Source organism: Xiphophorus hellerii, chromosome 4 (genome assembly GCF_003331165.1).
Source record: "Xiphophorus hellerii strain 12219 chromosome 4, Xiphophorus_hellerii-4.1, whole genome shotgun sequence".
NCBI classification, from domain to species: Eukaryota; Metazoa; Chordata; class Actinopteri; order Cyprinodontiformes; family Poeciliidae; genus Xiphophorus; species Xiphophorus hellerii.
The window spans coordinates 31,315,908-31,342,801 of NC_045675.1; the positions used below are offsets into that span (position 1 = coordinate 31,315,908).

General features: G+C 45.1%; 1 protein-coding gene across 1 annotated transcript; it reads right to left on the minus strand.

The window, feature by feature from the left end:
• Positions 1-717: 717 nt before the first annotated feature.
• adgrg3 (adhesion G protein-coupled receptor G3) lies at positions 718-26,820 on the minus strand. Its single transcript, XM_032561443.1, has 12 exons — positions 26,671-26,820; positions 26,438-26,498; positions 25,551-25,635; positions 11,798-11,926; positions 11,411-11,569; positions 11,291-11,333; positions 11,115-11,203; positions 10,270-10,388; positions 5,853-6,133; positions 2,318-2,414; positions 1,903-2,222; positions 718-1,815 (listed from the first exon to the last, which is right to left on the minus strand). Exons 1-12 carry the CDS (start codon positions 26,723-26,725, stop codon positions 1,700-1,702), a joined length of 1,554 nt encoding a protein of 517 aa, XP_032417334.1. The 5' UTR covers positions 26,726-26,820; the 3' UTR covers positions 718-1,699.
• Between the last annotated feature and the right edge of the window lie 74 nt (positions 26,821-26,894).

The window sequence follows — 26,894 nt, forward strand, 5'->3', positions numbered from 1 at the left end:
CATTTCCTTGTTTTAAGATTTTATTGATTGTGCAATTTTTCTGATGGGAAAAAAGACGCGTCACAAAATATTACAAATTATTGGAATTTTCCCTTGTCTGGCAACATTTTGTTTCACACAGGAAATAGTTTCCCACAGCAATATTAAACCATCACCTATAAAGTCAAAAAACCAACACAGTGGATCCTGTGTTCTAATTTCAAATTTTTTAAAAGTATGTGTCGTGTCCAAATGAACTTTAATGATAAAAATCCTCACCTGTGCTGATGCATTATTGAGCTCTGCAGAAAGGCACTAACCAGGTCGGCCAAGTTCAGCCAAGTCATTTTTGGATGCCAAGGTGAGACAGAAAACAGTCACTGGAATATTTGGAAAGTGACTAAATGTTTTAGCCGAGGGGTGCAAAAAGTTGGTACTTGAGGGCCGGCATCCTGCACGTTTTAATTCTCTCCCTGCTGGTAGTAACAACCTTTTCAGCAAGTCAGCGTTCTTCTTAGGCCTTCTAATGAGCCATCATTTGACCCAGGCGCGTTAAACCAGGGAGAGACTAAAACATGCAGGATGCCGGCCCTGCAGGACCCACTTTGGGCACCCCTGTTTTAGCCCAACTTCTATAAGCCAGCCAGGTGTTTCTTGCTTCATCCTTGCTCTGTCAGCATGAGTATTTTCTGTAGCGGACAGAATCATCTCATAACAGAGAAATCACATAAATCCAAGCAAAGTTGAATTTTTTATTTATAAGTAAATAATGTAAATTTGTCCCTAGTGACATAGTTTGGTAAGAGTAACAAGTCAATCACAACTATCTCCCCCATTTGTTTCCAGTTTTCTTTTATCATCCAGCCATTGTTTCATCTGAACAGATTAAGACTATAATCAGAATTTATGTATCAGAAAAATAAACATCATTTACTTGTTTATTATTGTAAGGCTTCAAGTTGTTTTCACTTTGCCTATTTTACATATATTGTCCACTTGATGTCGCAGCAGATCAAGTGAAGCACCGTGATGCACCAGATCATGAGTCCAACAATTGGATGGAATGCCTCAGGGCTTCAGGAAGCTTCATCTCACCATCACTAGAATCCAGAGCGCTGCATAGAACGCCTTTATAGGAGATCATAGATTAAGTCACAAAAAAATCCAAAAAGCTCAGGGAACATAAAAAGACCAAACACTGAGAGGCCCAGATGTAAAGCTAAGACTCAGGCATCAGAGGACTGGCAATTTGGCTCCTTTTCAGCTCTGGCTGATTCAGTAGAGAATTTGCAGGTGCATGTAATTAGCTCAGCAGGTTCTCCGTGAAGCAGCGACCTCCTGGCTCCCTCTGGTGGATGGCTGTAGGAACTGAACAAACACCCACCCAGAAGCCAAACCCCAGCTGTCCAACAGTTTGGTTGGGTAAAACCATCTATTAGTTAAACTGAAAAACTTTGGATGGACACAGATGTCCATCCAATCAGGTGAATATCAGGTTTTATTTCCTGATATATTTAATAAACATAAAAACTGAACAATAAATACATGCAAAGAACATCATATTTCTGGAGCACTGTCTTTTTAAAGAAATCTTATAGAAAAGAATAACATTAGCAAAAAGAGTCATTGTATGCAATATTATAATGCATATAAAAGGAATCCACTAGTCAGTCAACACCTAATATAGGTACTGTTTGTTCATACAGCAAAAATCAGTGATTCAGTTATTGAAGCTGGTTGTCATCATTTTCTGGGTGGAAGGATCTCGGACTGAAGAGTTGTTTTCTGATCGAGACTTGCATGATAAAGCCACTGACCACAGGAAGATAAATAGACCTGAACAGACAAAAGAACCAGTAAATCATTCAGGTGAATCAACCTGTCAGTGGATACCAACATTTAGCGTCGCATATACTGACTGACCTTGCAGAGAGTTAAAGATGGTGAACAAGTAGATTCCAGGTAAGTTAACATAGGTGAGGATGGCTAGTCCCCATGGTAACCCCAGTACACAGCTGAGGCCGAGAACTGTGGCGCCGTCCTTCCATAACCTGGACTCTTTCTCCTTGCTCATCTTCTTCCAGTCGCTGGACTCACGTTCTCCTCTGCCACGTCGTAACTCCCGCATTTTAAACACCACCAGCAACAGCATGCAGGTATTATACAGAACCACCAGGCAAAGAAAAGCCACAGTGATGTACGTGACCAACTTTGTCTGTGGGATGTCACTGTTCATCCAGCATCTGTTCATCAAGAAGTAACAAAACAGAGACTTTTGTTGTTTGGGAGTTTCATTGACTGACTCGGTTGCACATGTGAACTCATGGAAATGTCTTACATTTCTGATGTTTGGTCGTTGGAATCCCTCGATTTCAGAGTGTATCTGCCATAGACACGTAAAGGCCCACAAATTGCCACAACAAGGGTAGGAAAACCTGAGGAGAAAGCAAGAGGAAGGACAAACCGCAGCTATATCATTAGAATCAAGATCAAAAACAAAACCTAACATAGTGTTACATGCTCACACTTTGCTTCCGCCTCCTGATTGTTTATTTTTGTTTTTATTGTTGGCACTTTGATGGTTCACTGGGGGTAGCGGGGCACAGCCAGCCAAGGTGTTTTAGCTGGGCTGGTGGCGTACCTGAGGGGGATGAGTGATGGTGGCGTGTAAGAAGCTGCCGCAGCAGCGGAGTTTTAGGCTAAGAAAAATTGATTAAAAATACGGTGCGGGAAGGCTCTGGATGGAAAAGGAGTACCTTCACCTCAGGATGGATCCACCCAGAGGGGAGCGTCGGAAGTTTTGACCAGGATGAAGTTTGTTTTTGTTTGTTTGGATTTGTTTTGGGAAAACCGGCTGGACGCTAAAGAATTTTAGCACCGGGGAGTTACACGCCTGCCAAGATCAACCACCGACGAAATCACCAGAGGTGCGGTTTTTAGGAAAAGAGAAAAAACTATATATTTAAAGATAAAGAAAAAAAACTATTAAACGGAGCGGCTGATGAATGTGTCAGGATCTGTGTTTTTCTGTGTTTATTTAGAGTTTTCTGTGTCCTTAGTCTCTTCGTTGTCCTGTCCTCCCCTTGATTGTTCCCAGGTGTGTCTCGTCTCTGTGATTACCCTCCCGTGTATTTAACTCCACCTGTGTTCCTTGTTCCTCGTCGGGTCCTCGTCAATGTTAGCGTCTATGTTTCGTCAGTGTTTCCTTGTGCCTGCTTCTTGTTGCTGGACTTATTTATAATTAAACAAATCATCATTTTCATCTGACCTGGGTCCGCTGCGCCTGCCTCACCACCAACACCACACCGCTTCATGACAGAAGGACCCGACCAAACCGATCGGTGAGGCAGCTTAATATGGATCCAGCTGGATTAAAAATGTTCCCTCCTAAGAGGCAAACCGGACCGAGGCGGAGATCCAGCGGGGAGGAGAGGGCATTGGCGGAAGCTCTCGCCGACCTACAGCGGGAGCTTTTCCGGGGGACGAGATTGGTGTTGGCACCCCCCGGATACGGCCCCCGTCGATTCCTCCGTCCGGGAGGTCAGCGACGTGAGCCGCCGGCAGATCCGGCCCCTCGTCGCTTTCCGGAGCCACTTCCTCCGCTGTCTGCCCGGAGACAGCGACGTGAGCCGCCGGCAGACCCGGCCCCTCGTCGCTTTCCGGAGCCGCCACCTCCACGGTCAGCCCGGAGACAGCGACGTGAGCCGCCGGCAGACCCGGCCCCTCGTCGCTTTCCGGAGCCGCCACCTCCACGGTCAGCCCGGAGACAGCGACGTGAGCCGCCGGCAGACCCGGCCCCTCGTCGCTTTCCGGAGCCGCCACCTCCACGGTCAGCCCGGAGACAGCGACGTGAGCCGCCGGTGGACCCGGCCCCTCGTCGCCTTCCGGAGCTGTCACCCCCGCAGCCGGTTCCAAGGCTTCGCTGCGGCTCGCCCCCGCGGCCGGTTCCAAGGCTTCGCTGCGGCTCGCCCCCGCGGCCGGTTCCAAGGCTTCGCTGCGGCTCGCCCCCGCGGCCGGTTCCAAGGCTTCGCTGCGGCTCGCCCCCGCGGCCGGTTCCAAGGCTTCGCTGCGGCTCGCCTCCGCGGCCGGTTCCAAGGCTTCGCTGCGGCTCGCCTCCGCGGCCGGTTCCAAGGCTTCGCTGCGGCTCGCCCCCGCGGCCGGTTCCAAGGCTTCGCTGCGGCTCGCCTACGCGGCCGGTTCCAAGGCTTCGCTCCGGCGCACCCGAGGCCGAGTCAGCCGGCGTTCCAGCCGGCGCACCCGAGGCCGAATCAGCCGGCGTTCCAGCCGGCGCACCCGAGGCCGAATCAGCCGGCGTTCCAGCCGGCGCACCTGAGACTCCCTGTGTTCCTACCGAGACTCCCTGTGTTCCTTCCGAGACCCCCTGCGTTCCTCCTGAGACCCTGACCTCCTGCGTTCCTCCTGAGACCCTGACCTCCTGCGTTCCTCCTGAGACCCTGACCTCCAGCGTTCCTCCTGAGACCCTGACCTCCTGCGTTCCTCCTGAGACCCTGACCTCCTGCGTTCCTCCTGAGACCCTGACCTCCTGCGTTCCTCCTGAGACCCTGACCTCCTGCGTTCCACCCGAGACCGAGACCCCCTGCGTTCCACCCGAGACCGAGACCCCCTGCGTTCCACCCGAGACCGAGACCCCCTGCGTTCCACCCGAGACCGAGACCCCCTGCGTTCCACCCGAGACCGAGACCCCCTGCGTTCCACCCGAGACCGAGACCCCCTGCGTTCCACCCGAGACCGAGACTCCCTGCGTTCCACCCGAGACCGAGACCCCCAGCGTTCCGACCGAGACCCCCTGTGCTCCACCAGAGACCCTGCCTCGGGGGGCTCGTCGTCGCCGTCTGTGGGCGGCCCCCGGGACTCATCGCCACCTCCAGCGCCGCGGACGGCCGCCGGACGGCCTCCGTGGTTCCCGCCTCCAGCGCCGCGGACGGCCGCCGGACCGCCTCCGTGGTTCCCGCCGCCGCGGACGACCGCCGGACCACCTCCGTGGTTCCTGCCTCCTTTGCCTCCGCCCACCCTGTGGGTAGTTTTTTGTTTGTTTATGGACTCTTGGCCCTTCTTGTGTTTCCGCCCACGATGGTGGGTAGTTTTTTGTTTTTCTGGACTCTGGCCCCCCGTCCAGCGCCCCTCCGCCCACCCTTGTTGTGTTTTTGTTTTTTGGGCGTCTGGTAGCCGCCCTTGAGGGGGGGGTACTGTCAGGATCTGTGTTTTTCTGTGTTTATTTAGAGTTTTCTGTGTCCTTAGTCTCTTCGTTGTCCTGTCCTCCCCTTGATTGTTCCCAGGTGTGTCTCGTCTCTGTGATTACCCTCCCGTGTATTTAACTCCACCTGTGTTCCTTGTTCCTCGTCGGGTCCTCGTCAATGTTAGCGTCTATGTTTCGTCAGTGTTTCCTTGTGCCTGCTTCTTGTTGCTGGACTTATTTATAATTAAACAAATCATCATTTTCATCTGACCTGGGTCCGCTGCGCCTGCCTCACCACCAACACCACACCGCTTCATGACAGAATGAGGGAATGAATAAACTGCAAATCGCCCTTCTCAATGGATGCCAGCTAGTCAAGGAATATGATCTACTGATTGGACATATAAGGTAAGCCCCCGCCACAGTGTGTGTTCTGTCAGGTGCCCAGTTTTGTTTCTCTTTACTTTCTTCCTTTTTGTGTAAATCATTATCGCACTTATTGTTGCAGCCCCTTCTCTCCCGTAATCGGTATAAAAAAATAAGAACGAGCCAGGGTGAGGGTAGTGGGACGTAACAATAGTCACTGTTTAGAGATTTATGCAAACAGTGACTACACAAATTTGTTAATTGTTTGGAGCAATTAGCTTCTTGCTCCCAACCAGAGTCCCAAACTCACCCCATCCCACCAGGCAGAGTTTGAGCAGGTATCTTCTGACGTAGATGTTAAAGACTCGGATGAGGAGAAGGTAAAGGTGGAATCCTTCCACAGCCACCCAGGTGAGGGTGGCCAGCAGAGACCAGTGCAGGAAGAGGCCCAGACCTCCACAAACCCAGCTGTACTTGTTCTCATCTGGCAGAAAAGACCAGAAACTGCCACTCAGGAAGCCGAGGTGGAGGCACAACAACGCCGTTGTTAGCTGCATGTGGATGCTGAGGGCCTTTTCCGAACGTCGTCGACTAAAGGAGACAAGACAGAAATGAATTGTTTGCTTTTTAATTTTAAAGGATATTTTTGGCTCTAGTGGCCTTTATTTGCTAATGACTAAATAGAAAAGTGGGTTATGATAAAGGGGTAAGACATGCAGCCTGTGATGGCTGTGACTGAGGCCTCCATACATGGAGGCTTTATCTGTGCACCCAGAGATGTGTTGTTAGTTTTATAATGCAGATGCAAAATATTTGCTGACTCTGACATTTCCTACACGACTACAGTTCACCTTGAAGTCTTGCTGTGCAATGCAACAAATCAAATGATTGGAGTTGATCAATCGCACAATTCAGGCAGTAAACCTTTAAAGTTTTATTTAGAACATCCTCTGAAGAGTTTTCTGAACCAAACACCACAGTAACCTGCAGCAATTGACTGGGTCAGAACTGATTACTTATTTTCCATGTATTCCACTGTTTTGGACCCAAAGATGTTGTGAATATTCTTGTGAGTCTCCATGACTCCCTCAATTTCTCTGAACTCCTGCCATATTTCTGTTGCCACTCAAACTAAACAAAAAATGAGACCAGAGTCATTTGAGGAGTTTTTGTTTTGTTCCAGCTGTAGGTGGCTGCTTCTGTGGTGATTTAAAGAAATAGTTCTAGAGTTCTGTAGTAATTTTCTTTTGAACTATTATTAGTTTATCTACAGTAGATTTTTCTCTTGGTGCCTTTAGTTAGTCCAAGTCTTTATGGACCTGGAGGCTGAGGCTAACAGGTAATTCAACAAGTGCCAAGACTAAAGCAATCTCAAAACATCAGGTTTGTGTGAATGTTACTTTGACTTGTTAAACTGATGTGATGTTGACATTTGTTGCTCAGTTCCAAATAAGATGATTATTATTTACCAAGGAAATTGTGAAAGGAAACTGTTCAATATGACTCATCTTCCTGTGAGAAATAGGTTTTGAGAACAGAGTGTAAATTATTTCAGTGGTGTGAGAATGACCCACTGACAGGTAAGGTCCAAAAATATTAGACAGTTTAAAGTAAAGCATATTTTCTTGATTTTTACACTGCCTAACTCTTCTATCAGTCAAATCCTGTAACGGTGTCACGTTAGGTCTACTGTGTCTTTCTTCAAGTGTGAGATCCCTCTTATGATTCAAAGACTCCATAAAGATATGAGAAAAACTCGGTCAGAACCTCATCATTGTGTGTGACAAACTTCTCATATAATACATTAATAACTGCCTCTACACAACAGATGTTGCAATGGGTGTTACAATCTGTGCTTAGTGTTTGTTTTTCTAAGCTGAAAGAACATATCGTAAGACATGTGGTTTCTCATCCATTGCTGCTAGTCAAACGATTTCGCTAGCTTACATTGATCTGAACAACATAAAATTGTATAAAGATCACATACCTGATCAAATGCGTGTGCTTTTTCAGATAGTTCAGCAGAAGCTTTTTTTCTGATATTGGAAGGTGTAGAACTGATTATTTATAATTTATTTTCCCCAAAAATCTTTAGAGATAAAGAAGAAGCAGGTTTTCTTAGATTTGTCTTTAGTTACTATCATAGTATTTTTCAGCCACTGATGGGTAATACTAAAAGTTCATTTGACCAGAGCATCGTCCTCCATGTGTTTGCTAAGTCCCCGAAATGGTTTGTAGCAAATCCCAAACATACCATTTCTTCAAACCATGGCTTTTCCCCCCACGCTCTCCATACCATTTGTGAAATACCTGGTTAAATGCCCCCACATACTCAGGTGCATTTCACTCTGCAGAGGTCAATGCTTACTTCAGGCGAACTCAATACAGACATCCACCAGGCATGGAAGTGCAAAGGAAAACCACAAACGCAACCACATTCGCATGCTCTGTGTCACACAGGAAACTTCTTAGTGGGAAACAGTGTTCACACTAATAAGTGTGCAATAGCTGCCCTATTACAGAATAATGTTCCGTTGGCACCACAAGAGACTAAATGACCAACAGCAGCAGAAAAGCAGATGAAGTGTCTTCCCCAAGGACACAACAAGTGCGAATATGTCCTTCAGAATCTTTGTAACTAATTTGGTGGTGTGTTCAGGGACACTGTCCATTTAAAAAACTCATATGTGCCTAGACTTTGAGTTTCTGAGACCTTGCTTCAATATTTCCACAGAATGTTTTTGTGATTCCACACTTCGGAAAGTTCAGTCAGAGTATTTGCAAACTGTAATCTGCCTGTCTGAGTATTTTTTTATATATTTTTTGAGTAATGGCTTCTATTTTGCAATGTGGCCTTGCAGCTTTTTTCAGCACAGGATATGTGTCTCTCTGGGTGCCAACGCTATCATCTTCAACCAGTCTCTACACCTTGCTTGTTTTGTGGTTGAGTTGAACACTCACACTGTTAGGTAAATTGTATTAGTAATTATCAAATATTTGTTGTATCATGTAGCTTTGTAGTTACATTTTGGATAATGTTTCTGTGTGTTAAATAACTTTGATTCTATCCTGAGACTTCCCTGGGAAATAGAGGTGACAGCTACTCTCAGCAGCTGTTGCCTTGCAGGACTTCCTACAAGACAGAGGTGTTAATTGCTCCCAGCAGAGTTTTACATGTCTGACAATAAACTCTGCTCTGTGCTTTTCTGTGATACAAAGCCGTTGCTTTGGAGCTATGCAACGTGCCTTATTCAACACCGTGCCTGGAGAAAGAAAGATTTAGAGTATAGATAACATGTGTCTAGAAGTGAATGTTATTTAGCGCTGCAACCATGTGATGAATGCTTTGACTCCACCCTTTTAGAGTTGCAGCGCCCCGTGTGGCAGGGTTTCCTAAAGATCAATAAAAGAGAGGAACAGACAGATGTGTTTCCAGAGTAGTTGGAGATTTGTAACTGGAAACATCTCTCTGTCTGCTCTCCTCGCGAGTATAACAGAATCTAACTCTCTTGTCTTTCCTGTATTTGTTTAAATTGTCTCTAATAGGTATTTAGACCTGACACACACCACAACCCTTCCCTGTTCCATCCTATCCTATCCTATCTGGGTCACAGAATTCATAACAGAACACTATGATGACAGAGGGACTTCATGACATTTATACTTGTGCATAAACGGTTGTGGTATGTGACACTTCTACCCATGAAAAACCACTTGTTCACAATTCTCAGAGTCAGCCTTATTATTACCCAGTTTGTGCAACACAAAGAGTTTGACCTCGGTTCCACATTACTCTCAATTTAGACACTTTAAATATTAAATATAAGGAGGGTAATAAGGTGTTTCTTTGTAAATATATATGAAGCAGGGGTTGTGTTAATGGAATATTCTCCATCCTTGTTCTTTTTAATGCTGACAGAAAAAACCTGAAGGTCATCTGTCATTTTATTACATACCTGACCACTTGGTGCAGATGCGTCAACATTTTCAACTTTACGTACAGTTTACATTGTGTAGGTGACTAAATAAATCAATAATAAAAAATTTTTTCTGAGTATCTTCTCTGACCTGGACACTTAACTAAATGCATCTCGCTATCCGCGAGCTGACCTTTGAAGATTTGTAGACATGACTTTGTCTGGTGCAGGAGGTTCTGCTGAAGTGAGGGATTTCAGAATAACTAAAACTCCTTGTTCAGAATATTTTTGTCTTCTGATCGCTTCTGTTGGAGAAATTATTCTCTGATTTGAAAACTTTATCTAAAGTGGTGCTAGTAATTCTAGTCTTCAGTGCTGCAGCAGAGCAGGACTTCAGCTTCAGATCAACATCAAAACATTTATACGCTTGATTACGCATAAGCAGGTACAAAATTTAGGTTGGTGTGTGTTCAGGTCACAGCAGGGGAATCATTCATAATTTAATCCTTTAATTTCATTGTTCATATGCAGTTACTGGGGCCACAGCTGGTTGTCACTGTGGAAAAGAATCTACATGTCTTCATCCGCTTGATTTGGATTCTCTGTTCAGTTTGTTGAATAAAGAATCCCATTGAAAATGAAATGCAACTGAATATTTCATTATTATTAGTTTAAAAGTTAATGAGTAAAGACAGATTAGGCCAAGATTTAGTTTTTTTTATCCCATCAAGTCAAAAAAATGGACAGCCTTAAAATACAAACTGTCAATCCCATTAATAAAAAAAGGTTCAAGTTAAAGTGAAAACTTACTGCAGACCAACATAGACGAACAGGCTGATGAAAGCAAAGAAGGCAGAGAGCGCCGATCCAACGTAGGTGATGTAGCTGAGAGCCTTAACATGATCCTCATCCACCTTCAAATCTGGATTCTATACAGGGGAAAAATAAGGTTTAACTGAAATGCATTTTATATCAATCATCAGGAGACATTTTGTTTGCTGTTTATGTCTTTCACCTCTGAGATGCTAAGCTATTCACAGCCAAATCTGATCAGTGTGTGTAACTAGCGTAGGAACTGCAGCAAATGTTTCTCATAGATTTGGGGCAGAATGTAAATGCAAAGGGATTTTTCCAAATATGTGTTTGTTAACAATTTGAAAACCATCTGTAATATTCCTGCCACACAACAATTATGCACTATTTTGTGTTTTGGCCTGGTGTGAAAGAATTCCCCCAAAATATTTAAGTTTTAGGTTAACATGACAAAATGCTACATGGACTAGATTATGGACTAGAGGCTGCACAGTGGCGCAGTTGGTAGAGCTGTTGCCTTGCAGCAAAAAGGTCCTGGGTTGAATTCCCGACCTGGGGTCTTTCTGCACGGAGTTTGCATGTTCTCCCTGTGCATGTGTGGGTTTCCACAGTCCAAAAACATGACTGTTAGGTTAATTGGTCTCTCTAAATTCTCCCTAGGAGTGAGTGTGTGTTGCCCTGCGACAGACTGGCAACCTGTGGCGACCTAGTGGGTGACCCCGCCTCTCGCTCGGAACGATAGCTAGAGATGGGCACCAGCACCCCTCCCAACCCCACTAGAGACAAGAGTGTTAGAAAATGAATGGATGGACTAGATTATGGGGCAGAAAAACACGATTTACCACAAGCACAGCAAAAAAGCTCAGATGGTTGCAGCTGCAGATAAATTCATCTTCGGTTTTAGTGGTAGAACAGCCTTCACTGCTCCACTCTAATGAAAGCAGAAAAACAAAACATGTAAATCCTGACTTGATGCTTTCATTTAAGAATAGTTAAAGTGTTTTCATCCATATTGCACCTGTTTCATCCTCCTTCCAAAACACACATGTTCCATTGTTCTCCTGAAACATAGGAAGGGAATCAAAATGAAGGAAAATTCTTGTTTTTTAAGTGTTTATCATTGTATTTATTTAGTTACCTTCTCAGTGTGTTTGAAGATTAACTGGATGGGCTCAATAAGATTGCTGACTGGCTGGCTTCCAGCTTTCACAAACAGGACCAGCCCTCTTAAAACAGTTCCCTCTACTCTGACAGTCGGCTGGGGAATTATGCTTCTTCCTCTGCTCCGAGGAGTTCGCTGCAATGAGGAGACAGAATTGGCCTCTCTTTTAAAACTAGTGTTCTTCTAGAAACACATCCTCTACTGTCTCCATTGTGTACTATAAAAAAATTCATAATGGAAATTAATGCAAATGAGCCCGAAGGGAAGAATCATCTGATACATTCACAATGACACGCTAGCTTAAGCTGGAAGTCCAGCTAAATGAATAAAGGGCGTTACGCTTGTTTGTTCAGAGAATCACACCTGAAATAATGTGCTGTTGATCACCGAGGCAACCACCTGGACGGTTTCCTCCGATGGCGTTCTTCTGATTCTCTGAAGAGCTGACGATGGGATTCGGACTTCGTGATTGGATGTGGGGCCTAACTCAGCCTTAAAACCAGAAGGATTTTACTCAGTTAAAACCAGTTATGTTTCACAACATGTCCTGTGAATATAATCTAATGATTTACTATGTCCTAGTTCAATTAAACTGTGAACACAGTTTATAAACATAAACACAGGACACACATTAATCCTGTAAATGTCAAAAGATTAATTTAGTTTATTAATTCAATTCAACGAGAGAAACTATATTTTAAAGAGTCAACACGGTTATACAGTTGAAACCAAATGATTTACAAAGAATAAAAAGATACACATTTTTGTCTGTGAACTCTGTCCAATGCTAACACTCTTGTTTTAGGTCAGTCAGAATTACCAAAATTATATAGCCAGAGGCGGTCCTAGCCTGTTTGGTGCCCTGAGCGAACCACCTGTTCTGTCACCCCCCCGCCTCCATTGCTGGCGGTTGGGGGTGTTGGTGTGATGGTGATCTGTGTCTGTGTCCAACTTGCGTCTCTTTATTTTAAGGTTATTTTATACACACATTTCCTTGAGCTCCATTTCCTATACTTCAGCCTCTAATAACTGAAAAATGAATTCTTTAAAATGTTCATGCATTCCAGTGTCTTCAAATAAACATATTCATAACATCCAAATCTGTCGTATCTTTTACTACATTCTCTCCAAAAGAGCTTTAATATCAAACATTGACTATATAAGAGATTAGACTACTCTGTAGACAGTGTAAATTACAGTAGACTCAGACTATATTCATCCATCCATCCATCCATCCATCCATTTTCTGTTCACCCTTTGTCCCTAATGGGGTCGGGAGGGTTGCTGGTGCCCATCTCCAGCTACGTTCCAGGCGGGAGGCGGGGTACACCCTGGACAGGTCGCCAGTCTGTCGCAGGGCAAGACTATATTCAATATTAACAATTTACTAAATTGTAATGTTTAAGGACTTCAGCACTTATATCTTGGTTTTATTTTCACTCAGAGAAAAAACAAATTGATCTGCAAACCTTAACTTGAACAATTAACGTTAAACAAGTGAGCATGCTTTGCAAAAATACTTCTCCTTATCACTTTGGGCCTTAACGCTCATGCCGCTTCCCGCAAAATGCCGCCCTGGGCGGTTGCCCAATGTCGTCCATATCAGAAACCGCCACTGCAAACAGCTTAAAGGCAATGTTAACAAATACTGAGGAAATGAATGAATAGTTTTTTTTTTTAAAAGAAGTTAAAAAATAATTCCCTGACATAATTCTCATAGGGGTTTTTAGGACATGGAAATAATTTTGCTTTCTAACTGACCTAAAACAAAAGAATCAAGGAGTGACTTGAGTTAACTTCAGACAGAGAGACGAAAATGTCTACATGGCTTTTTTTTAGTGTATGTAAATGTCTGGTCTCTACTGCAGTGAAAAGGTCATTTTATAGAAATCGTGTACACAGAGTAACATATTTCAAGCTTTTATTTATTTAAAATAAAAAATGTGTTTCTATGCTCTCATTACTTGGTTGCATGAATTACTGCATCAATGTGCCTTGGCATAGAGGCGATCAGCCTGTGGCTTTCTGCAGGTTGGTATGAGGCTTTCAGGTCATCTGCCTTGTTGGGTTTAGTGTCTCCTATTCCCCTTCTGCCAATAGATTTTCTATAGGGTCAAAGGTCAGGGGAGTTTGCTGACCAATGAAGAACAGAAACACCATGGTTACTGAACCAACTTTAGGTACATTTGGCAGTGTGGGCAGGAGCCAAGTCCTGCCGGAAGATAAAATCAGCATCTCCATCCGGATTATCAGCAGAAGGAAGCATGAAAAGCTCGAACACTTCCTGGTACATGACTGCACTGACTGTGGACTCAAAACCAGAAATGACATGGTAACATGGATTCTCTGCCTCTTCAGGTTTCCTCCAGTCTCTGAGACCAAATGAAATGCAGAATTTACTTTCATCTGACAACAGAACTCTGACCCGTTGCTCAACTGTCCAGCTCCTTTTCTCCTCAGCCCAGGTTGAAGAGGAAAGGAGCTGAACGTGTCAAGCCCATTCATTGAGGCTTGACGCAATGAATGGGACATTTTCAGTCCATGTTTAGTATTTGTCTGTGCGATGGCTCTTCTGAATTTCACTTGACAATTCTCTCAAGGCTGCGGCCCTCCCTGTTGTTGGTGTAGTTTTTTTTATACCATGCTTTTTTGTTCCACTCAATTTTCTGTTAGTATTTTTGGCTAAAAAACTCTGAATAATCAACTTCTTCAGCAATAACCTTTTGTGACTTCCCTTCCTTGTGAAGGCTGTCTGTCTGTCTGTCTGTCTGGATTTTAGGGTTGTGAGCCAAAGGTATTCCTTTTTTGGTAAATTAGTGGTTTGTAAAGCAGAATTTTGTTTTGTTTTTTTCTTTTTTGCAATGTTTATTTACCAAGATAAAGTTAATCTTAATCTGAATAATTATCAAAATCACAAGTAAAAAAGACATTGAATACATCACTGCGTGTGATTATTTTATATAATATGTGAGTTGAATTTTTGAGGTAACTGGCATGGAATATTGCACTTTTACACAACATTTTAATTTTATTTAGATATACTAGTACGTGTCTTTTTATTTGGTGTATGTAAAATTCTGGTTTCAGCTGTATGTTTTTTTTTTCATGCATATTCTGTTCATGTTGATGATTATGACTTACATCTCATGGAAACCCATCGTTCAGTTTCTCAGAACGTCAGACATTTGCAGAAATGTTGTGGCCTTCATAATCATGAGGAAGACCTCGGACTGGACACTTTGAGTAGACGGTCACTGACACCAACCACAAAGACAAAAGGCCACAGCTGAACAAGCTCTGTCTCCTTCCATGTTAATGGAAAAGAAAAAAAGGTTCACAAAGAAAGAAGGAAACAGGAGTTTGGCAAAGACTCACAAAACATCGAGTGATGCTGGAGTCAGGAGTTTAGAAGTCACCTCACACACTGATTTATCCAAGACATTTGCTACAACATTCAGTTTGTTAAACACCTGGGCTAGAGACAACATTTATACCACTTGTCAAGAAAATCCGAGCTCATCCCACTTCCCCATGCTGGAGATTTAAGTTTAACAGTAATAATAAATAAAGTTATCTTTAAAAGGAATCACTCAAGTGACATCTAGGCCCAGCAGTAGACTTAAGTGTCAATAAAATAAATCTGGTTGTGTGTGTTGTTTTTGTCGAAAGCAAACTTTGCTTTAATTCTACTTTTTTCTATCTAATCATAAGAAATCATAGTCAGTCAGAGAGAGTCATTAAACAGGAAAAGCAGGTTTCCTGGAAAAAGAGGAAGAAAGTTTCCAGCCTGCAGATTTATAAAAATAGCTGAGACTATTACTTATTTTAAAACATGAAAGTTTTAAAGAATGAAATCTAAAACATTTTGAGTAATTTGATAAGATTCAAAGTAAAATACTTATATTAATATTGGTTTACTTGTAATAATATTTACACGAACATTTGTGGGAACACTTACAAGAAAAACAAGTAACTGTAATTTTAGTATTAAATAATTAGAATCATGTATTATTCTTGGTTTCTTTTCAGAAAAACATCTGTAATAACTCACATTAGGATTATAATAAGTATAATTAATAAGTTATGGTTATAAAATCATAAATGAATGATAAATCAGAGAAGCTGAAGAAAATAAATGTGATATAAGTTATGGTTATAAAATTATAAATGAATGCTAAATCAGAGAAGCTAAAGAAAATAAATGTGATTTTGACATTGAACTTGAAATGGTGTAAAAGGTGTAACTGCAATTAAACATCACTAATATGTTGTAGGTAGATAGTAGGTGAAAGGTGAAAGGAAGGGAAAAAGGGGAACTAACAGGAGAGCAGAGATGATCACCGCCTTATTTAGGTAAAAGGTTGTGCAGGCAATGGACATAGGAGGTTGAGCAACTCTGAGACATTAGCACAGACTTCAGGACATAATGTCTGAAGGACAGTGATGGATGTGAGGTCATCTGTCTAAGCAGACAGCCAATGAAAACGCACCAAAAGGGTGGATAAACCCTATATAAGGTGGGTGCAAAAGAGGAACCTTTCGTTGGATCCTCCGGGCAGCTTCGAGCCAAGAGATGGACAAAGAACTCTGCAGCTGAAGAAGAGCCGGGGCCACAGAGCCGAAGACTGTCCTTCTCATGGAGACCAACCCGTCAGGCCCACAACCTGTGGCTTCAAATCGCACTTCTCTCATCGGCTGGGTTCAGACCCCAAAGACAAAGATGAAGATAAAGACAAAGGCAAAGACAAAGAAGAAGAACTGGTGCCTTTTTTCCTGCCAGCACCAAGTCCTGTGTGACCTCACCATCCATGCGGAGAAGAAGCTCATCAGACCTACAGAGATTCCTGCCTTCGCCGATCAACATCTTCCTCCTGCTGCAGCACCTTCTTCATCATCAAGCCAGGTCTGGGGTTCGAAACGCCAAACTCCGTCCGTCTCTCTCAAAGGTTCCCTTTTTTTTAGTTCTTAGTATCAGCAGTAGGGAAAGACAGGCTAGATGATTGATTTTACTTATTTGATTATTTCTGCTACTGAATTAAGCTGTACTGACCCTTGCAAAAATGCCTTATTAATAAAATATTTAGCATAAAGAAAATCTAAAAGATGTTGTGGACATTCAGTTAATGAGTCACCTTAAAGTTCTTTGATGGTTGTAAAATAGCTATGATGTTTGATTCTGGAGAGGAAAAAGTTTAAAATGTTTTTAGGTTGCTGGTAGCCCAAATTTAAAACGTCATCCTTGGGACTCGCCCGAGTCACTAAAACCTACCTGGTTCAATAACAAATGCAAGTTGTAAAATAGAGAACGAGCGACCGTTAACAGGTGTGCTCTGTGAAACTAGTTGGCTGTAGGCTGCTCAGTCTGGCTAATTCACAGGGGGAAGAAGGGTGGGACACCTGGATGTAGGCCGTCAGAAAACCAGGCGAATCGTTTCTCGAAACCAGCTTAAACAGAGTTTACTTCAGTCCTGGACAGGGTAAATCCCGGCAGATTTAGGAAATTCAATTAACCCGTTAGAAGGAGAGCTGGTAGCACATCTCCCCTCTCAGAAGAGGAAGTAGAGAGTGAGACAGTAGAGACAGAAAGGAGGGGGGGGGGTGTTGCGCAACAACAAGTGGCGCCCAACGTGGGGCGCCATGTAGGTTATCCTGCAATAGTCAGCCCCGCCCACTCCTCACTACTCCCCAGGGCTGCCTACTGACCAGTTCTCCGTCTAACAGGTCCGGAAAATCTCTGAGTCCTGGGTATTACCCTAAGAGTACTCATCCATCCATCCATCCATCCATCTTCTTCCGCTTATCCGAGGTCGGGTCGCGGGGGTAGCAGCTTCAGAAGGGAGGCCCAGACTTCCCTCTCCCCAGCCACTTCTTCTAGCTCCTCCGGGGGAATCCCGAGGCGTTCCCAGGCCAGCCGAGAGACATAGTCCCTCCAGCGTGTCCTGGGTCTTCCCCGGGGCCTCCTCCCGGTGGGACGTGCCCGGAACACCTCACCAGGGAGGCGTCTAGGAGGCATCCTGACCAGATGCCCGAGCCACCTCAACTGGCTCCTCTCGATGTGAAGGAGCAGCGGCTCTACTCTGAGTCCCTCCCGGATGACTGAGCTTCTCACCCTATCTCTAAGGGAGAGCCCAGCCACCCTACGGAGAAAACCCATTTCGGCCGCTTGTATCCGCGATCTCGTTCTTTCGGTCATGACCCAAAGCTCATGACCATAGATGAGGGTGGGAACGTAGATCGACCGGTAAATCGAGAGCTTCGCTTTTTGGCTCAGCTCTCTCTTCACCACGACGGACCGGTACAGCGCCCGCTTGACAGCAGACGCTGCGCCAATCCGCCTGTCGATCTCCCGCTCCCTTCTTCCCCCATTCGTGAACAAGATCCCGAGATACTTAAACTCCTCCACTTGGGGCAGGACACCCCCCCTGACCCGGAGAAGGCACTCTACCCTTTTCCGGCTCAAGACCATGGCCTCGGATTTGGAGGCACTGATCCTCATCCCGGCCGCGTCACACTCGGCTGCGAACCGCTCCAGCGAGAGCTGCAGATCACGATCTGATGAAGCCAAAAGGACCACATCGTCTGCAAAAAGCAGAGATGAGATCCTAAGGCCACCAAATCGGATCCCCTCAACACCTTGGCTGCGCCTAGAAATTCTGTCCATGAAAGTGATGAACAGAATCGGTGACAAAGGGCAGCCCTGGCGGAGTCCAACTCTCACCGGAAACGAGCCCGACTTACTGCCGGCAATGCGGACCAGACTCTGACACCGGTCATACAGGGACCTGACAGCCCGTATCAAAGGGCCCGGTACCCCATACTCCCGGAGAACCCCCCACAGGGCTCCCCGAGGGACACGGTCGAACGCCTTCTCCAGGTCCACAAAACACATGTAGACTGGTTGGGCGAACTCCCATGCACCCTCCAGGACCCTGCCGAGGGTGTAGAGCTGGTCCAGCGTTCCACGACCAGGACGAAAACCACACTGCTCTTCCTGAATCCGAGGTTCGACTATCCGACGGACCCTCCTCTCCAGGACCCCTGAATAGACCTTGCCAGGGAGGCTTAAGAGTGTGACCCCTCTATAATTGGAGCACACCCTCCGGTCCCCCTTTTTGAACAGGGGGACCACCACCCCAGTCTGCCAATCCAGGGGAACTGCCCCCGATGTCCATGCGACATTGCAGAGTCGCGTCAACCAACACAACCCTACAACATCCAGAGCCTTAAGGAACTCCGGGCGGATCTCATCCACCCCTGGGGCCCTGCCACCGAGGAGCTTTTTAACCACCTCGGCGACCTCGTCCCCAGAGATTGGAGAGCCCAACCCAGAGTCCCCAGGCTCCGCTTCCTCAGTGGAAGGCATGTTGGTGGGATTGAGGAGGTCTTCGAAGTACTCTGCCCACCGGCCCACAACGTCCCGAGTAGAGGTCAGCAGCACACCATCCCCACTATAAACAGTGTTGGTGCTGCACCGCTTCCCCCCCCTGAGACGCCGGATGGTGGACCAGAATCGCCTCGAAGCCGTACGGAAGTCTTTCTCCATGGCCTCTCCAAACTCCTCCCACGCCCGGGTTTTTGCCTCAGCAACCGCCCGAGCCGCATGCCGCTTCGCCCGCCGGTACCCATCAGCTGCTTCCGGAGTCCCACAGGCCAAAAAGGCCCGATAGGACTCCTTCTTCAGCCTGACGGCATCCCTCACCGAAGGTGTCCACCAGCGGGTTCGAGGGTTGCCGCCGCGACAGGCACCGACAACCTTGCGGCCACAGCTCCGATCGGCCGCCTCGACAATGGAGGCACGGAACACGGTCCACTCAGACTCCATGTCCCCCACCTCCCCCGGGACGTGTTCGAAGTTTTGCCGGAGATGGGAGTTAAAGCTCCGTCTCACAGGGGATTCCGCCAGACGTTCCCAGCAGACCCTCACAACACGTTTGGGCCTGCCAGGTCTGACCGGCTTTCGCCCCCACCACCGGAGCCAACTCACCACCAGGTAGTGGTCAGTGGACAGCTCCGCACCTCTCTTCACCCGAGTGTCCAAGACATACGGCCGCAGATCCGATGAAACGGTGACAAAGTCGATCATCGAACTGCGGCCTAGGGTGTCCTGGTGCCAAGTGCACATATGGACACCCTTGTGCTTGAACATGGTGTTCGTTATGGACAATCCATGGCGAGCACAGAAGTCCAGCAACAGAACACCGCTCGAGTTCAGGTCGGGCGGGCCGTTCCTCCCAACCACGCCCCTCCAGGTCTCACTGTCATTGCCCACGTGAGCGTTGAAGTCCCCCAGCAGAACAAGGGAGTCCCCAGGAGGAGCACTCTCCAGTACCCCCTCTAAGGACTCCAAAAAGGGTGGGTAATCTGAACTGTCGTTCGGCCCGTAAGCACAAACGACAGTCAGAACCCGTCCCCCCACCCGTAGGCGGAGGGATGCTACCCTCTCGTTCACCGGGGTAAACCCCAACGTACAGGCGCCGAGATGGGGAGCAACAAGTATGCCCACTCCTGCCCGACGCCTCTCACCTTGGGCAACTCCAGAGTGGAAGTATGTCCAGCCCCTCTCAAGGAGACTGGTTCCAGAACCAGAGCCGTGCGTCGAGGTGAGACCGACTATTTCTAGCCGGAACCTCTCGACCTCACGCACTAGCTCCGGCTCCTTCCCCACCAGAGAGGTGACATTCCACGTCCCAAGAGCCAGTTTCTGCAACCGAGGATCGGACCGCCAGGGTCCCCTCCCTCTGCTGCCACCCATCCCACACTGCACCCGACCCCTTTGGCCCCTCCCACGGGTGGTGGGCCCATGGGAGGGGGGGCCCATGTTTCCTCTTCGGGCTGAGCCCGGCCGGGCTCCATGGGTAAAAGCCCGGCCACCAGACGCTCGCCATCGTGCCCCCCCTCCAGGCCTGGCTCCAGAGTGGGGCCCCGGTGACCCGCGTCCGGGCGAGGGAACACCAAGTCCAAAGTTTTCCTTCATCATTGGGGTCTTTGGGCTGCTCTTTGTCTGGTCCCTCACCTAGGACCTGTCTGCCTTGGGTGACCCTACCAGGGGCATGAAGCCCCAGACAGCATAGCTCCTAGGATCATTGGGACACTCAAACCCCTCCACCACGATAAGGTGGCAGCCCATGGAGGAGCCTAAGAGTACTCTATAAGAGATAATCTATTTAAACTGGTGGCGAAAGTGATTCGTCTAGCTCTAACTACCTCCAATCCAGAAGTTATGACCCTTTACAGTTAAGAAACAATCAGCTGAGTAGCCCTCGCAGCTGCATAATTCCAATAACCACTTCTGTTAACGGTAGCCCACTTTCTAAATCATAACTTGCACTTGGAATCGGCTAGATTATGTTTAGTGACTTAGATGTAAGTCCCAGGGTCATTATTTACTCTCACCAAAGGAAATTATGAAGCCTCCTTTTTACTGGAATCATGTACATTAGTTTTACCTTGATTAAAAGAACTGGACAAAGATTAAATGACTCTATTAATTCCAACGTCCACCAACCTCATTAGAATTTTGTAGTATAAATTTATTAAGCAAGCTTAAGCAGGGATATGCGACATACAAATCAATTATCAATCGTATATAGATCAAAAACAGTGTAATACAATTTACATGCACAATCATACCACTCTGTCTCCTTTCCCTAAGAGTTAAGTCGCAAGTTCTGAAATGGAATTTCAATGAGCAGATTCAACTCATACCCAGACGATGGTGGATCTTTTGGCAACAGGAATTTCTTGCATCCTTGGTTGAGGTCTTTGCCTTGTGTGGAAAAAATCCTCCTTAGAAAGGAAACAAAGCAGAACGGGTCTGAATCCTTTTTGCAAGACCCAGTTCTTCCTCCTTGTGGGACCTTTGTCCTTCCTCCAAGTCCTGCTGCAGAGTTTAAAAGTGCTGAGTTGAGACGAGACCGTCCGTCAAATAAAGAACTAGAGATGGGGCGACGGGACCCAGTCCTTTCTTAGCGGTGTGAAGTCTGAGCTCCCCCGTAGTTCTGAAGTGCGGTCCGTATTTCTATCTGCCTTTGCATGTTATTGCAGGTGTTGTCTCTTCTTCTGCGCCGCGGACTGGGAACAGCTGGTTCCTCTTTTCAGCCCCTTTTTATGCCTCTCTCCACCATGTATGTGTATGGGGAGGTTTGGCCTACGTGACTTTCTTCACGGCCGCTGTCTCTCATGAAAAAGTCCCCCCCATTTCTCAACCTGCTTGCTGACCACAGTGGAATTTCCCGTACTTCTCCTTTCTTCCTGTGCTCCTTGGCCATCTGTTCAGAACTGCTTGCGACATTTCCTGTTCTCAGAGCTGTACTGCACATTCGTCTCTTCTATATTCTATAACTCACTTTATCTATTAAAACTCAGTAAACACATTCAACCTCTTGTTAAATTGATTTCAGATGATTATAACTTCATATTCATTGACACTACATCACATCTTTTCCTTGTTGTTAATTATTAACATAATCATTACATATTTAAATCATTACAGATCATTAATCAGAGATGCTTTGCAGAAAGTTATTGAGTGATTACTTATATTCATGTTATTCAGACTTATTCAACTTAATTAACTTTTAATCAAACTACAGGATTACTTTATTTCTTCCAAGCCATTATGCATCTTTTTCTGCGTGTGCCTGGAAAGATCTCATACCCTTATGCCAGTTTTCTTGACACACTGATGAGAAGAACAAAGAACTGGACTGTTGCTCGGTGGTCCAAACTCCTCTTTTCATGTGAAAGTAAAGTTTTCTATGAGGAAATATGGGATGACTGTCACAAATAGGGGTGTGGCGTCTTCGTCGTCTGATGGTGGTGGTCCGCTGACTCTGATCAAGTTCAAAGTCGTCTGCCAGGAAATTTTAGAGCATTCCTTGCTTCTCTGTGCTGACAAGGTGAATGGAGATACTGATTTCATTTTTCAGCAGGACTACCAACTGTACCAAAGAACCATTATGGTGACCAGAATGCTGGCCTTACCAGAGCCCCATGGAGACTGTAAGACAGGGGTGTCCAAACTTTTTGCAAAGGGGGCCAGATTTGGTGTGTTAAAAATATAGGGGGGCCAACCTTGGCGGACGTTCTTTACATATAACAGCAATTAATTTAAATACATTTCAGCGAGCTGTTGTGTGTTTCACATTTGCTTTTTTATTTTAATTTCAGCCATCTTAAGCATATGTTTTGGTTCATTTGAAACATACATATCAAAATTCAATTGACATTGAAAATTGAAATTAAATATTCATTTAACTTCACTTTTTTAACACTTTAACTTTTTTGTAACAGTTGAAGAGAAGTAATTGTACTCTTGGGTGCAAATTACATTTGAAACATAAAAAAAAAAATCTCAAAATGGGAGTTTAATATTTACAGAATTTTTAAACACAATAACAGAGAAATTGTCATATCAACAAGTGCAGGGCTCATTTAAAATATGACAGTAACTATAAATGTTGATTGGCACACCTCTCTCTCGCTTGGCGACCCGGGGACAGGACGCGCGGTGATGATGTGCGCACTAGCGGTGTAGCTAGTGCGTACCTTACAGTCCAACCCTACATGCTTTCACTCCAGAATAATAAACAATAAACATAACCCCCCAGACTTCGGTTTTTCAGACTTAGGTCAATGAAAAATGATGACTTGTCCGCATTAGTGTGATGGGTGAAACTGAGATCTGGATTGCAGGACAAAGGCCAGGTCTGGCTCAATGGCAGTAGTATTGATGCGCAAGATGTCTTGTAAGTGAGAGTCCGATAGCCGTGTCCTCACATGGCTCTTATTTAATTTCATAACCGAGAATGTCTTCTCACACAAATACGTCGACCCAAACAAGCTTAGCATTTTCTTACCAAATGCTCGAATCTCTGGAAACCTGTCCTTATTCAGCTGTCGGTAAAAGTTGGCGAGAGTAAGCTGCTGGTGCTGACCGCGGATCTCTGCGTCACACTGCAGCTCAATGACCTCCAACTGCAAATAGTCTGGAACATCATCTGTGTCCACGGAGAAAGGTGAGGAAAAAAGAGTGATCTCCTTCTCGATTGCTGCAAAGTCCCGAAAGCGTTGTTTAAACTCTTCAGCCAGAGATGAAATATCTGACGCGTACCTCCTTGTTTGCACTGCGACATCGCTCTGTGGGAATCTGGCCATGATTTCTTGCAGCGCTGGAAAGTGCGCAGTGCTGGGCTGGGTCGACGACAGGTGTCTTTCAAACAGTTACAGCTTGATTCCAAAGGCTTTGACATGTGAATATAGTTGGCTTATGACTGCATCTGGTCCTTGGAGACTGGTGTTGAGGACATTAAGATGCTTTGTAATGTCAACTGGAAACCCCAAATCAGCCAGCCAAATAGGGTCACTTAGTTCTCCCATAGGTTGTCCTTTTTCAGCCAAAAACTCACCGATTTCTTGCCTAAGTGAGTAGAAGCGTGACAGTGCAGAACCCCGACTGAGCCATCTCACGTCATTGTGATAGACAACATCTCCATATTCCGCATGAATCTCGCTGAGAAACTGTTGGAACTGGTGGCATAGCGCTCTGGAGCGGATATAATTAATTGACTTTATCACCGGTCCCATAACATGTTCGTATTGGAGATGTTTAGCACACAGAACTTGCTGATGAATGATGCAATGGAGTTTTACAGCTTTCCCTCCTTCTTCACTTACTTTGTTACTTATTAGTGTTGCTAATCCGCTTTGTTTGCCAGTCATCGATGGCGCGCCATCGGTAATTATCCCAGAAATTTTATTCCACGGGAGTTTCATGTTATCCACGGCAGCGCAAACAGAAGAGAATAAATCTGTTCCTCTTGTTTGGTTTTTCAGGCTCTGTAGGTCAAGTAGTTCTTCAGTAATATTCATTTCGTTGTCCACTCCTCTCAAAAAAATAAGTAACTGAGCAGTGTCAGAGGCGTCTGTGCTTTCGTCGCAAGCTAGTGAAAAAAAGTCAAACTCCTTTCCTCTGATTCCCAATTGTCTTTTGATATCCGATGACACTTCTTCAATCCTGCGCGCCACAGTGTTACGTGCCAGGCAGACTTTGGCAAACTCTTGCTGCTTCTCAGGACAGATATTTTTTACCATTGTCATCACATAGTCTTTGATAAATTCACCCTCGGTGAAAGGTTTGCAATGCTTTGCGATCAGCGCTGCTACCTCGTAACTAGCCTTTGTAGCATTCTCGTTTGACTCTCGAGCTTTTGTAAAATATTGCTGCTGTGAGATTAAGCTAGCTTCAAGGTGTTTCAGTTTCTCGCTGCGTTCATTACCTGTGATCTTGTCATATGCCTCAGCATGTTTTGTTTGATAATGTCGCTTCACATTGAACTCTTTAAAAACAGCCACTGTCTCTTTACAAATGAGGCAGACACAGTTGTTACGTATTTCAATGAAGAAATAGTCCAATTTCCACCCATCCTTGAACAGTCGGCCCTCACAGTCAACTTTCCTCCTTTTGCTAATTGCCGCCATTTTAGAAAATTGGGGGGCCTCACATACTAATTTGCTGTTCCTATTTGAGCCTCTAGATGTCAGCACTTAGAACACGCAAGTAACAGCGCTGCTGCCCAATGTATTACACGCGGGCCAGGCGTTATTGATTCTATGACGGAGGCTGCGGGCCAGATGAAAATTGACCACGGGCCGCATTTGGCCCCCGGGCCGGACTTTGGACATGTCTGGTGTAAGGGGTTCTGTCAAGAGGACGATGAGACTCTGGACCCAATAATGAAGATGAGTTGAAAACAACATGGGCTTCCTTAACACCTCAGCAGAACCAGAGGTTGATTACTTCCATGCGATGCTTGGAACTCAACCTATAGTAGGTGTATAAACTGTATGGTACAATCACATACTCTGAGGTTGGCCACCAGTAAAACCAATAATCAAACCAACCAATAAAAGCCAATAAAAATAACTTTTTTATTGGTTTGAGTTATCTGAAACACTGGGGTTTTTTTTTTAGTTGTAAGCCCTAATCATCAAAATGAACTGAAATAAATGCTTACAATGTGTCACTTTCTTAAAAAAAACAAAACAAACAAAAAACACCAATCAGTTCTTGTGTTGGTGCTTCCCAGATAAAAAGTTTCACCTCAGATCACCTCACCTGGACTGATGGGTTCAGGTCGACATTTACAAACCCAGAGGCTCGACGCAGTGGTCTGCACTCCGTAATATTATCGTCATAGCACCTACCAGGAGACGTTTCAAAAAAGGCACATATTTACAACAATATTGAAGGAATACGGGGGATGTTTTGCAAATGTGACTTTTTTGAGCTCTACATCATGTTATAATGTTATTTCCCTAATCAAAAATATATACCTTAATTATTTCATGCATGTTCAAACCATTTGGGGTTGCCTGAACACCTGCTCATACAACACACAGCCTCTTTACCTAAAACTCAGCCCCTCCCCCAAACAGCTCCATCAGACTAGCCGTAGCAACAATTAGCAAACACCCGGTGGAACTGCACATCTGCTGAGCTCAGTATAAGAGCTACTTCTCAGTGAAACAATGGTAAAAAATAGTGGAGCTATGTGATGACTTCCTGAAGGCGGAGTGTTGGAAAGAGCTGGATTTTCTTAAAGAGACAGAAGCCCAGATTCAAGGCGCTAAATTACAAATAAAAATTTCTTTTAAGTCATATTTGATGTATTAAGCATTTTATAACAACTGAAGGTAGCATGGTTACTTGACTGTGCTATAACATTATTCTATGTGGCTGGAAAATACATAATACTACTTTTTAAAGAGACAGAGCCCAATTTCAAGGCATCAAATTGCCAAGTAATTTTGTTTTTAAGTTATGTTTGATGTGTACAACATTTTATAACTAAAGGTAACATAGTTACTTGATTAGGCTATGAAATGGAAAATATGTAACATCCCCCATTTAATTTACTAAAGACAAAAGGAGGAAACTGTTAGGAAGCAAGAACAGGAGCTTAAAATCAACCCCATAAGCAAGGCATCAGCAGCATCATTTACCTGGTCCACCTTTCAGGTTCTTCGTCTTGGCACTTTTTAATAACATCCAGAGGATTACAGCCTGTAAAATGGACACAGAACATGAAGAAGTCAGAACTGTTCATGGCAAACAAAAATGACAACTGAATAAGCCAGAAGTACGAGAAAAACCTGACTAGCAATTTGAATACAGCCTGGATGAATACATTAACAACTGAATTGATGTTCAAACTACAAAACCCCAGAATACTCACCTGCTGTGGTTGTAGGGAAGCAAAGTGTTAGGAGATAAAGAGTAATCCACTTCATGTTGGACTTTCTCAAACAGATATTGATCACAGACCGAGGCGCCGCGTTGCTCTGGTGGTTGAAGGTTGCTTGTTGCAGCAAACAGAGAGTTTCACATCTGGTTTGATCACATGCTGAGAGAGAGAGAGGTGGCGGAGAGGAGGAAGTGATTCGTAATAGTCATGTTCTT